Consider the following 10,785-nt stretch of genomic DNA (forward strand, 5'->3'; position numbering starts at 1 on the left):
GGGGCGCGGTTTGCCGGGGCGGCCGCTCTAGGCGGTTGGGCGGAAGTAGCCGGCCTCTCGCTGCCGCCTCCCGCCCGGGGAGGTGGAAGCAGTCGACGCGTGCGCACTGGTGGGCAGCCCCGCGGGGCGGGGCCCGAACGCCGGGCGGGTCCGGTCTGTTGGCCGCAGATCGCCGGTTCGTCCCTGGGCCACTGCGGCCCCGGGGAGAATCAGCGGCCGCAGAGCCCCGTACCTTCCACCCCGCATGTTCCCCCCTTACGACCCCCGGCCTTCTACGGGAAGACAGGCCCTGTTAAAGGGTGACCCCCCGCCTCGCGGTGCCAGCGTGAGCCCCGCCAGAGTTCCCCCGGGACCCCGACCCTCCCAAAGGCCCCCTGCCAAAGGATCGTGCCCACTTAACAGGAGAGCACGGGAGGCACCCTGCGTCGCTGGGCCCCCGTGACTGAACCCCCGGGGGCCCTGAGAATCAAATCCTGGGTGGCCTTGTGTGGCCACAGTGACCGGGAGCCCCACCAGAACCTGTGCCAGGTGGGGTCCTCTGCTCACGGGGAGAACTGTCCTCGTAAAAATAGTTGCACTGTTTCCCAACTGAATTTTCCACACGGCCCATGAATAGGGTCATTATGCACCAGTGGACACTGCACTGAGACTAACTCTCCGCTCCCACGGTCCCCTCCCTGGCCCTGGGGGAGGGGAGGCAGAGCAGGGAGGTGGGGCGGCCCCGGGAGGCCCAGGGAGCCCAGGCCAAAGTTCCCCGGACAGCGTCAACATAGAGAGAGCCCTCCTGCAGGGCCTGGAGCTGCTCATCTGCCTCCAAGAGTATTTGCAGGCACCTGAAGGTGGCAGGCAGGTGGGGGCCTGGACCGAGGGAGGGCTGGTCAGTGGGCAGGCCAGCACACTACCCCTGCCCTTCCTGTGAGTGGGGCTCGGATGCTCCCGCACAGGCTGCTACGCTGTCAGGCTGGTCCTCGGTCGCGACAGATCTGGAAGACCGTGGCTGGGCGGAGCTCGTGGCTCTGGGCAGGAGAGCAGAGACCTGCAAGTTCTCACCCTTGACCACGGCCCGGACTGCCTCTCAGGCAATGAGGTAACCGACCACATTCCTAGCACCAGTGGATGCAGCCACGGGGAGCAGCCACGCTCACCTCAAGTCTGCCCACCCAGGCACCCTCAGGTGGGATCTGAACGGCCACCGCAGAGCTGGCCCCAGGCCCTGGGCGGATCCCGGAAGGGGTGCCCATGGTCCGGCCGTCCAGGACCAGGCGAGTCCGCCCGTGGGAATCTGGCCTTCCCCCGCCTCCTCCAGGCCCTGCTATCCCCACGCCACCGGATGGCCCCGCTGCTTTTAGCTCTTGGAAAGTTATGTGGAGGAGGCCGCCCTGAGGCATCAGGGTGTTGGAGCACAGGTGTGAGGGAGATGCAGACCGGCCCCAAACCCCACACATGCCACATCACACACTCTCCCCACCCCAGCTGGCCGGTACCTGCAGACGCCGCCTCTGTGGTGACCAGAGTCCCTGCCTGACCCTGCAGTCAGCACCTGGGCGATGGGGGAGGCTCTGCCACGGCACCCAGGAGACTCCTCACCCATCTGCGGACAGGAACTCCAGATGGACCAGCCCCAGGTGGCCTCTGCCATGCCCCCTGGGTGTCCAGAACACGTACAGAGCCCATGGGCTCAGACTTCAGGTCTCTTGCACCAGAATGTCCCTAGAGCCAACTCCAAGTTGTCCCACAAGTGAACGAGCAGAGCCCGAGGGTCCTGTGACACGCCAGGCACCCACAGTCTGCAGGGCAGCCCTGGCCTGGAAGGTGCCCCTCAGCCCAGCCCTGGTGAAGGCCACCACCGCTTTAAGGCCAGTGGGGCTGCGTGCAGCCGGCTGGGGCCAGCCGTCCTGCAGAGAGAGTGGGGGCCCAGGGCCTTCTGCCTGTCCCTTCTCTAATCCTTTCAACTTGCAGCCATTAAGGAGTGGCCACACGGGCCCACGTTGTGCCAGAAGCTGGGGACGCTCTGTCCTAACCCAGCCTTGCCCACCTTCCAGGCCAGGGCTGCCCTGCAGACTGTGGGTGCCTGGTGTGTCACAGGACCCTTGGGCTCTGCTTGCTCACTGCTGGGTATTGCCACTCTCAGGGACAATGAGAAGTTGGCTCTGGGGGGATTCTGTTGCAAGAGACCTGAAGTCTGAGCCGATGTGCTCTGGAGACTAGAGGGGCCTAGGAGGCAGGTGAGGGACTGGCCAGGGCAGTAGGAGCGGCTGCCGGCTGTGCCGCTGCGGGATGCGCTCTCTGCAAAGGCAGACCCTGGGGCAGTTCCCCAGGAGGGAGGGAAGAAGGGTCAGTGTCTCCTGCTTGGATGTGGCTCAGGTCCAATAGGGCATGGGTCATTGCTGCCATGCCCCTGGCCCTGTCCCAGCCAGGCCCCTCTCCCACAGGAAGACTGAGTCTCCTGCTGGCACAAGCTGCTCTTGGCTGCAGGGCACCCTCTGGCTGGACCTAGGCTCCCTGGGGCCGGGCTCCCCAGCCCCCCTCTCCAGGCAGCCCACTTCCGCAATTTCTGCGCCTCGGAGGCACAGGCAGCCGCGCTTCCAGTGACACAGAGCACTTAGATCCTTCCTCTTCTGCTGAGAGGCCTCCTGGGGACAGCCTCGCTCCTCAGCGACTTGACCCACCTCCTCCAGAGGAGAGCGGCTGGGGGCAGCAGGCTCATGCTGAGTCTGGAGGCTCTGACACCAGCCCAGGGAGCGGGCTCTCACCTCTGAGCCTCAAACATGCAGAGGAAACAGCCTCACTTCGCGCTTGAGGAGGCGGGCTCAGAGAGGTTGAGTAATTTGGGCAATGTCACACAGCTGATGAGTGACAAAGCTGTGATTCGCGCCCCCACCCAGATGAGTCCAGGGCCAGCTCTTCCCTCTCCCAGCTGTCCCCGGAGGCCGTCCACCTCCTCCCTGAGCCACGTGGCGGGTGACCTCACCCCCCCTCAGAGCCCAGCCCAGGTCCTCCACACTGATTTGGGGCAGGGTTCAGGAGCCCACAGCCTGTGGGGGGAGGGCACCAAGGGCCTAAGCCAACCCCTCAAATCTGAGATCAGTTCATCGGGGCCAGCGAGTCCTCTCCGTCCTCCTCGGGCCACGCCAGGTCACCCTGGGGGTTGTGCTGCCCTCAGCACCCCGTGGGGGCCTCCCATGGCCACACTAAGGCCAAGGGTTTCAGCCTCAGCGATTCGGACCCTGAGAGCCGTGCGTCTCAGCACACATGCGCCGTCTTTGCAGGAGGCGTGTGCGTCTGCCAGGGGGCTGCGCTGTGGGCATGTCACAGGCACCATCTCCTCACCCAGGCCCCCCGCTTGTCCCCACAGCCAGCCTGTCCCAGGGGCAGGGCAGCTGGCCCTGGGGGCCACCTGTGTTCTGGGTGTGAACACGCCTGCCCAGCAGCAGCCTTTGACCACCAATGCCTGTGGTTAGAGTTGGGCAGGTAGGTGGTGGCGAGCGGGCATCCTCGGAGGCCCGGCCCAAGGAGGTTGGGCCGGGGCGGGGGCCCGGAGACTGCAAGAGCCAGCAGGGTGGGCTCTGGGGAGGGCAGACAGGACATCCAAGGGGGGTTCGGCCCAACAGGTTCCCTCCTCTCCTTCCAGAAAACCCTGACCCCTCACCCCCAGCCAGAGGCAGGTCCCCAAGGCCTTGCTTCCTGGAATCCAGGCAAGAAAGCTTCACCCTGAGGAAGGACCCTGTCCCGGCCACCAAAGGCTTCCCCTTCCGGGACCAGGACAGGTGTGGCCACCCCCAGCCGGGCCCTCTCTGCTGCCTCGCCCCACGCCCAGTCTTATAAATAGGAGGCTGCCTGGCCAGCATTGGGCCATAGCCCGCTTTGTCACCTGCTGAAACCACCACCAGCACCGCCACTGTCACAGCCGCCCAGCACTGGAGGATGGAGGAGCCTGCACAGGGAGGCTCCAGCCTCAAGGTACCTGGGGCGCCTGACGTGGGCTCCCCCGCCCGGGCTGGCAGTCAGGGCCAGGCCTCCCCAGCCCGAAGGGGAGGGGCTGTGTCCATCTGGCCCGGGAGCACAGGCACACCCGGGGCAAGGGCACGGCTCCCGGACAGCCTTGGTCAGCCGCCCCCACTGACAGAGGGCAGACCGTGTGAGAGAGAAGCGCGTGTCGAGTGTGTGCCTGCGCAGTGTGATGGGGCCATGCTCCTGCTCCTGCCCTGGGGGCATCAGGTATCTGGACCCAGCCCCACCTCGGGAAGCCCTGGAGGCGGCCTCCGGCCCTGGCAGCCCTGGGGAGGGCGGGGAGCTGGTCTGGGCTCTGAGCGGTGGGGGGGAGAAACGAGGTTACTAGTTCAGAGAGCACCTTCCGGGGCCCCCTTGCTGCTCCTGTGCCACAGGGCTGACCGGCCCACCTTACCCATGAGGGCTCAGTGTGATCCTGGGGACGCGTGTGGGTTGCGCTCTGTGCTGCGTGGAACCCAGCAACAGCACCGCACAAAAGCAGGCATGCGCTTTTGGCCGGGCTGCCTCCACAAGCCAATGCCAGGCTGCATGCCTGGGGCCGCGCACAGCCTGCTGGCTCTGACACGCATGAGCCCAGAACTCAGGGAAGCAGCCCGCTTGGCCATACTGGGCCCCCAGGTGCCAGCTGAGATGGGGCAGGTGCTTCCGCCCAGGCCCGGTTGGCTGGAGGGGGCTGGAGCCCAGGAGGCTGCCCCCCGCCCAGGGACAAGAACCCTAGTGATGAAGACCAAGATGGGGACAGTGTGGAAAGTCCGCAGGAAGACCAGGACGTGACTCAGCCCGCGCCCAGACCAGCAGGCCTGACCTGGTCAGGGCCCCACGTCCCTGTGTACTGGGACATTGGAGACTCTGGGTGGGACCAGAGGGCAGACTCTGCGGGGCAGGCCTTGGGTCCCCACCACTGTCTGGCCCACCAGCCTGCTGCCTACTTTTCCTCAAGGCCAAGACCCATGGATGGAACCTTCCCAGGTCCTCTGCACGGACGGTGGACGATGCCCCCACCCAGGGCCCACAGCACCAAACAGCCTATGGGCCTGACCCTTGGCCCAGATGTGGTCCCACCTTCCTGGCTCCACCAGCCCCGTCAAACGAGGCCATGCTGGCTGCTGAGGGTTGGCGAAGGCCACTGAGGCCCAAAGTCAAGTCAATCCCCACACTCTGGGCTCGAGGCCCACCATGGGCATGTCACTTGGAGGCCCATCCCCAGAAACTCCTGCCCCACTTGGCAGACAGATGGCAGCAGAGACCCACCCAGCCCCAAGCCTGCCTCCAAGCAAGGCCAGACATGGCGTGGACACCATGTCCCCTGCTGTCCCTGCACCCCCTGACCCAGGCTCGTCTCTGGCTGTGAAAAAACACACCTGAGAAGGCTGCCTGATGCCTGCCAGCCGTCATAGGGCAGAGCTGCAGGGTTCGTCCCGGGGAGGAACAAGCTGCTGCTGCTGCCTTTTTTTTTTTTTTTTTTGTCTTTTTGCTATTTCTTTGGGCCGCTCCTGTGGCATATGGAGGTTCCCAGGCTAGGGGTCTAATCGAAGGTGTAGCCACCGGCCTACGCCAGAGCCACAGCAACGCGGGATCCGAGCCGAGTCTGCAACCTACACCACAGCTCACGGCAATGCCGGATCGTTTACCCACTGAGCAAGGGCAGGGACCAAACCCCAACCTCATGGTTCCTAGTCGGATTCGTCAACCACTGCGCCACTACCGGAACTCCCCTTTTTTTTATTTTTTATTTTTTACTTTTTACTTTTAGGGCTGCACCTGTGCCATGTGGAAGTTCCCAGGCTAGGGGTCGAATCAGAGCTACAGCTGCCGGCCTACACCACAGCCACAGCCACAGCCACGCAGGATCCAAGCCGCATCTGTGACCTACACTACAGCTCATGGCAACACTAGATCTTTAACCCACTGAGCGAGGCCAGGGATCAAACCTGTGTCCTCATGGATACTAGTCGGATTCGTTTCCACTGTGCCACCACAATGGGAACTCCACAAGCTTCTTTTTTTTTTTTTTTTTTGGCCGTGCCCATGGCATGCGTGAGTTCCCAGGCTTGGGACTGAACCTGTGCCTTGGCAGTGACAATGCCAAATAGTTAACCACTAGGCTGCCAGGGAACTCCTAGACAAACTTCTGATGGGGCGTCTTTGGAGCATGAGCAGGCTGGGCTATGCCACCAGTGGCTGGGGGACAAGGCTGGGAATGGAAGTCCTACAGCTCTGTGGTGGGCAGGGTGCTGGGGGGGGTCAGACTGGGGCCCTGCTGAGGCTCATTTCTCCGACACAGGCTGGAGCCTCAGCCCAAGCAGCTGGCGGGGGGCCTGGGGCCGGAAGGTGCCCCCAGCCACTGCCACTGCCACCGTCAGAGGAGGAACGCAGGGAGGGGCTTGTGGAGCTGCACACGTCCTTCAGGGAGCTGGTCACCTTCTTCTGCACCAACGCCACCATCCACGGCACCATCCGCCTCGTCTGCTCCAGCCAGAACCGCCTCAAGACTGCGACCTGGGCACTGCTGCTCGCGGGCGCTCTGAGTGCGCTCTACTGGCAGTTCGGGCTCCTCTTCCAGCAGTACTGGCGCTACCCAGTGGTCATGGCGGTGTCAGTGCACTCGGAGCGAAAGCTCTTCCCATCGGTCACCCTGTGTGACATGAACCCACATCGGTGAGGGCTGGGGCCAGCCGGGGGGGGGGGGGGGCATCTCCCCTGGCGTGGTCACAGCGGGACTCCCCAGAGTGGACCACCTACCTCCCCAACCCATGCGCCCTGGGGGCAGGCTAAAAGGGAAGGAGAGCCAGTTGGAGTTTGGTGTGACCGGTGCCACCCTGGAGGGACACCCAGGCGCTGGGCAGCCCAGGGAGGGGGAGGGGAAGTGGGAGGAGGGCTTTCCAGAAGGACAGGCCCCCAGGAGAAGGGAGCAGGGCAACACTGCAGGGGGGGAGGCAGCAGGAGCCAAGACAGGGAGGGGCTGTGACTGCGCCAGAGGATGATGGGGTCCGTGGGGTGAGGGGGGATTGGAGGCCAGGCTCGAGGTCTGACTTCCCCCTGCAGCCCTGGCTCCGGGTCCAGATCCCCTTTCTAGGCATCTGAGGATGGGGCGGGGCCTTGGGGGGGGGAAGCCCAGCGGGGGGGGGGGTGCTCCCTGCCGGGCGGGGCTGGTGTGCAGCCCTGGTGGCTCTGACTCCGCGGGCCCCTCCCTCGCCCGCCCCAGACCGCGGCCGGCCCGCCGCCATCTGCGGGCGCTGGACGACTTTGCCCGGGAGAACATCTACTCCCTTTATGGGTTCAACTTCACCGAGAGCGAGGAGGACCCCGGCGCCGAGGCCCTGGGCTCCGAGCCTGCCTTCCAGCTGGACCGCGGGATCCGCCTTCAGAGACTGAGCCCCCTCGGCGGCCAGAACAGGGTGGGCTTCCGACTGGTGAGTGTCTCAGCCGCAGAGGGTCCGGGTGGCACGTGGCAGGCCCCGCCCCCACACGGACCCCGCCACCCCCCCAGTGTAACCGCACCGGCGGCGACTGCGTGCACCGAGCCTACTCCTCCGGCGTGACGGCCGCGCAGGAGTGGTACCGCTTCCACTACGTGAACATCCTGGCCCTGCTGCCCAACGCCCCTGAGGACAGCCACCGCAGCCACGGCGGTCACTTGGTCTCCTCCTGCCGCTACGACGGCCAGGACTGCCAGGCCGGGTGAGTGCGGGCGCCAGCCGCGCCCCGCCCCGCCCCGCCCCGCCCCGCCCCGCCCCGCCCCGCCCCGCCCCGCCGCCCCGCCCCGCCCCGCCTCGCCTCCCCGCCCCTCCCCTCTCCGCCCCGCCTCCCCGCCCCGCCCCTCCGCCCCTCCCCTCCCCTCCCCAGCGGGCTGCTGGCCCAACGGCTCCCTCCAGCGGCAAGGGAGCTACGGTACCTCCGGGGGGGACGCGGCAGGGTAAGTGGAGGGGGTGTGCTGGTGTGAGCGTGGACCCTGATTCCAGGCACTTCCAGACGTCCCACCACCCCACCTACGGCAGCTGCTACACCTTCCACGGTATCTGGGCCGCGCAGCACCCAGGCATCACCCACGGTGAGTGCCAGTCCTGGCTGGGTGAGGGTGGGGCATCCAGGCCAGCCTGCCCTCACCCCCACCTCCCGCAGGGATCAGCCTGGTCCTCAGGGCTGAGCTGCAGGACCACCTCCCTCTACTGTTCACGGAGGCCGGGATCAAGGTGCTGATCCACAGGCATGACCAGACACCCTTCCTGGAGCACCAGGGCTTCAGTATCCGGCCGGGGACAGAGACCACCATTGGCATCCGAGAGGTGGGCCGCCCTAGTCTCCAGGCTTCCAACTTCTGTGCCCAACCCCAGGGGCCCTGGGGCCTAGGGAAGGGGGCAGCAGAACTGAAGAAGCCGCCTCCCCCCAGGACGAGGTGCACCGGCTTGGGAGCCCCTATGGGCACTGCACCCACAGCGCAGGCAGCGTGGACGTGCGTCTGCTGTACAAGGCCTCCTACACCAAGCAGGTGAGTGGGCGTGGGGATGGGGAGGCCGGCGAGGAGAGACCAGGGAGGGGGACGGGGGTGGGGCGGAGGAGGCTAAAACAGGCAGAGCCCAGAGAAGGGGTGCTGGGGGAGAGTGGGCCAGCCAGTGGGGAGGAGGTGAAGTGGGCCGCTGGGAGAGTGATGCGCGTCCCAGACCCCCAGCTCCAGTCCCCTGCTGCCACCCCCCCAGGCCTGCCTGGTCTCCTGCTTCCAACAGCTGATGGTGGACACCTGCTCCTGCGGCTACTACCTCTACCCCCTGCCGGCAGGGGCTGAGTACTGCAGCTACACGCGGCACCCGGCCTGGGGTGAGGCCCCATCCCGCCCATCCGTGTGGGCTGCTGAGGGCAGCGTCCCAGGCTGCCCGGCATCATGCACACCTCCCCACCCCCCCAGTCAGTCACTCCTAGTCGGTTCACCGGTGACCCTCTCCCCAGGCCACTGCTTCTACCGCCTCTATCAGGACCTGGAGACCCACCGGCTTCCCTGCACCTCTCGCTGCCCCAGGCCTTGCAGGTGAGTGGGGATCGATGGGGTTGGGGATGCCCGAGACCCCACACAGGGATGTGACCAGGGCTGCCTCCCTAGGGAGTCCACCTACAAGCTCACTGCCGGGGTCTCCAGGTGGCCTTCCTCCAAGTCAGCCGTGAGTCCTTCAAGGGGTGGGGTGAAGGGCGGGCAACCAGGTGGGGCTCATGGGCAGGGAGCCCTCTCTAGACCGGCCTCTGCCCCGAGGTCTTGCCCTCATGGCACCCCACAGTGCCTGAAGGCTGGAAGGAGCTGCGGCCACAGTGATCCTTGTGTGTGCAGGACTGGATCCCGGCTGTGCTGGACAGGCCAGGTGGCCGCCAGAGCCCCAGCCCCAGGTGGGTGCAGCACTCCTTGCCCCCCCCCCGCCCCCTGTCATCCTCATGCTTCAGTGCCCCCAAGGAGGGCTTTGCCATCAGGTCAGGCCCAGCTCCTCCCGCCTCTCCTTCCCAGGAGCAGACTTGCCAAGGTGAACATCTTCTACCGGGAGCTCAACTACCGCACGGTGGACGAGATGCCTGTTTACTCGGTGAGCTGCCCGGGACTGAGGGCCAGGGGTGCCACGGGGCCAGCGGGTGGTGGCTGCCTTCCCTGGGGAGGCCCAAGCACGGGTCGCACTGCTCACTGCCCACCGATGCCGGCAGGTGCCACAGCTGCTCTCGGCCATGGGCAGCCTCTGGAGCCTGTGGTTCGGTTCCTCCGTCCTCTCCGTCCTGGAGGTGCTGGAGCTGCTGCTAGATGCCATGGTCCTCACCCTGCTGCTGTGCTGCCGCCAGCTCCACAGGGCTCGGGGCCAGCTGGGTGCAGCACCAGGGGAGCCCACTCCAAGCCAGAGACCAACCTGTTGCCCGGCAGCTGCAGGCATGACATCAAATGCCCGAGGGCCTAGCTGGCCCCGCTTCCCGTGACGCTGCTGGGGCCCCCCACAGAAACCTCACCTAGAGTTCAGCCAAGCTGAACTGGGGGCCCACAACGCCTGACACCTGAGCCGGGACGAAACGGGTCTGATCCGGAGTGCCGTGGCAGCAGTGGGCTCTCCGGGCTGTCCCAGGTGGCCAGCCCCAGGGGACCTCCCCCGGCCAGCCAAGCCAAGCCCAGGACCCAGGAAGTAGCAGTTCAGGAGCCCGAGGGCAGGCAGGCACCTGGACCCCCAGCACATCGGGGCCTCTCTTTAGCCCAGCCACCCTGCCCAGTGGCGGCCCCACAGGTCTTCAGGAGGCCCAGGGCAGGGAGGAAGTGCCTCCACCACACCCGGGTCCCGCGCTCCAGGCGAGACAGAACATCTGCCACGAGTATGAGTGTATGGCATGCGCGCAGGGGGTGGGGAGGCCCCCACGTGGCAGTGTGTCTGTGTCTGGTGTCAGTGTCACACATCTGTCTACACCTATGTGCAAGTGTGCACAAGCATCAGGCCGTGGGAGGAAGGGAAGAGCAGGGCTGGGCAACCGGTGACCTTGGGCTGCTCTGCAATAAAATGTGTGATTCCACCTCGTGCCGAGTGTGTCCCTGCCGCCCTCCCTCCCGAGGGAGCAGAACACGTCAGGCTGCGCCTCCACATCCTTGGATCCACTGCCGTGCTGTTGGGCCTGGGGGACAGGACGCAGGGCCAGGGCTTGCCCGGGGCACAGGGCCGGATCCAGACTATCCTTGCCAGTTGGTGTCCATCCCGGAAAAGGGCAGAGGAGCCAGGGAGCGGGTGTTGGGGGTATCAGGGGTTGTTTGTCTTTTTGTTTTTCTTT

General features: G+C 65.9%; 1 protein-coding gene and 1 long non-coding RNA gene across 23 annotated transcripts; one reads left to right on the forward strand and one right to left on the reverse strand.

The window, feature by feature from the left end:
• Nucleotides 1-72: 72 nt before the first annotated feature.
• On the forward strand, nt 73-10,533 carry SCNN1D (sodium channel epithelial 1 subunit delta). 21 transcript variants are annotated; one of them, XM_084962515.1, is made up of 16 exons: nt 73-528; nt 945-1,087; nt 3,356-3,471; nt 3,632-3,960; nt 6,296-6,669; nt 7,217-7,424; nt 7,502-7,692; nt 7,974-8,062; nt 8,134-8,297; nt 8,402-8,500; nt 8,709-8,826; nt 8,956-9,034; nt 9,107-9,164; nt 9,329-9,384; nt 9,500-9,575; nt 9,691-10,533. In XM_084962515.1, the coding sequence occupies exons 4-16, from the start codon at nt 3,925-3,927 to the stop codon at nt 9,952-9,954; spliced, it is 1,812 nt and encodes a 603-aa protein (XP_084818641.1). In that variant the 5' UTR covers nt 73-528; nt 945-1,087; nt 3,356-3,471; nt 3,632-3,924; the 3' UTR covers nt 9,955-10,533. The 21 variants fall into 21 exon arrangements, 16 of the variants coding, with proteins under 16 accessions (XP_084818641.1, XP_084818648.1, XP_084818644.1 ...); XM_084962518.1 differs by having other exon boundaries at nt 136-528; nt 945-1,262; XM_084962526.1 differs by having other exon boundaries at nt 136-528; nt 3,830-3,960.
• LOC146402525 (uncharacterized) lies at nt 5,723-7,682 on the reverse strand. 2 transcript variants are annotated; one of them, XR_014806925.1, is made up of 2 exons: nt 7,513-7,682; nt 5,723-6,646 (listed from the first exon to the last, which is right to left on the reverse strand). It is a non-coding gene; the product is annotated as an uncharacterized LOC146402525 (long non-coding RNA). The 2 variants fall into 2 exon arrangements; XR_014806924.1 differs by having other exon boundaries at nt 7,301-7,682.
• Nucleotides 10,534-10,785: the final 252 nt, after the last annotated feature.

The sequence above is a fragment of the Sus scrofa genome, chromosome 6, assembly GCF_054392235.1.
Source record: "Sus scrofa isolate SSC_HxYL_T2T_F1_AM1 chromosome 6, Sscrofa_HxYL_maternal_Yorkshire_Landrace_v2.0, whole genome shotgun sequence".
Taxonomy (NCBI): Eukaryota; Metazoa; Chordata; class Mammalia; order Artiodactyla; family Suidae; genus Sus; species Sus scrofa.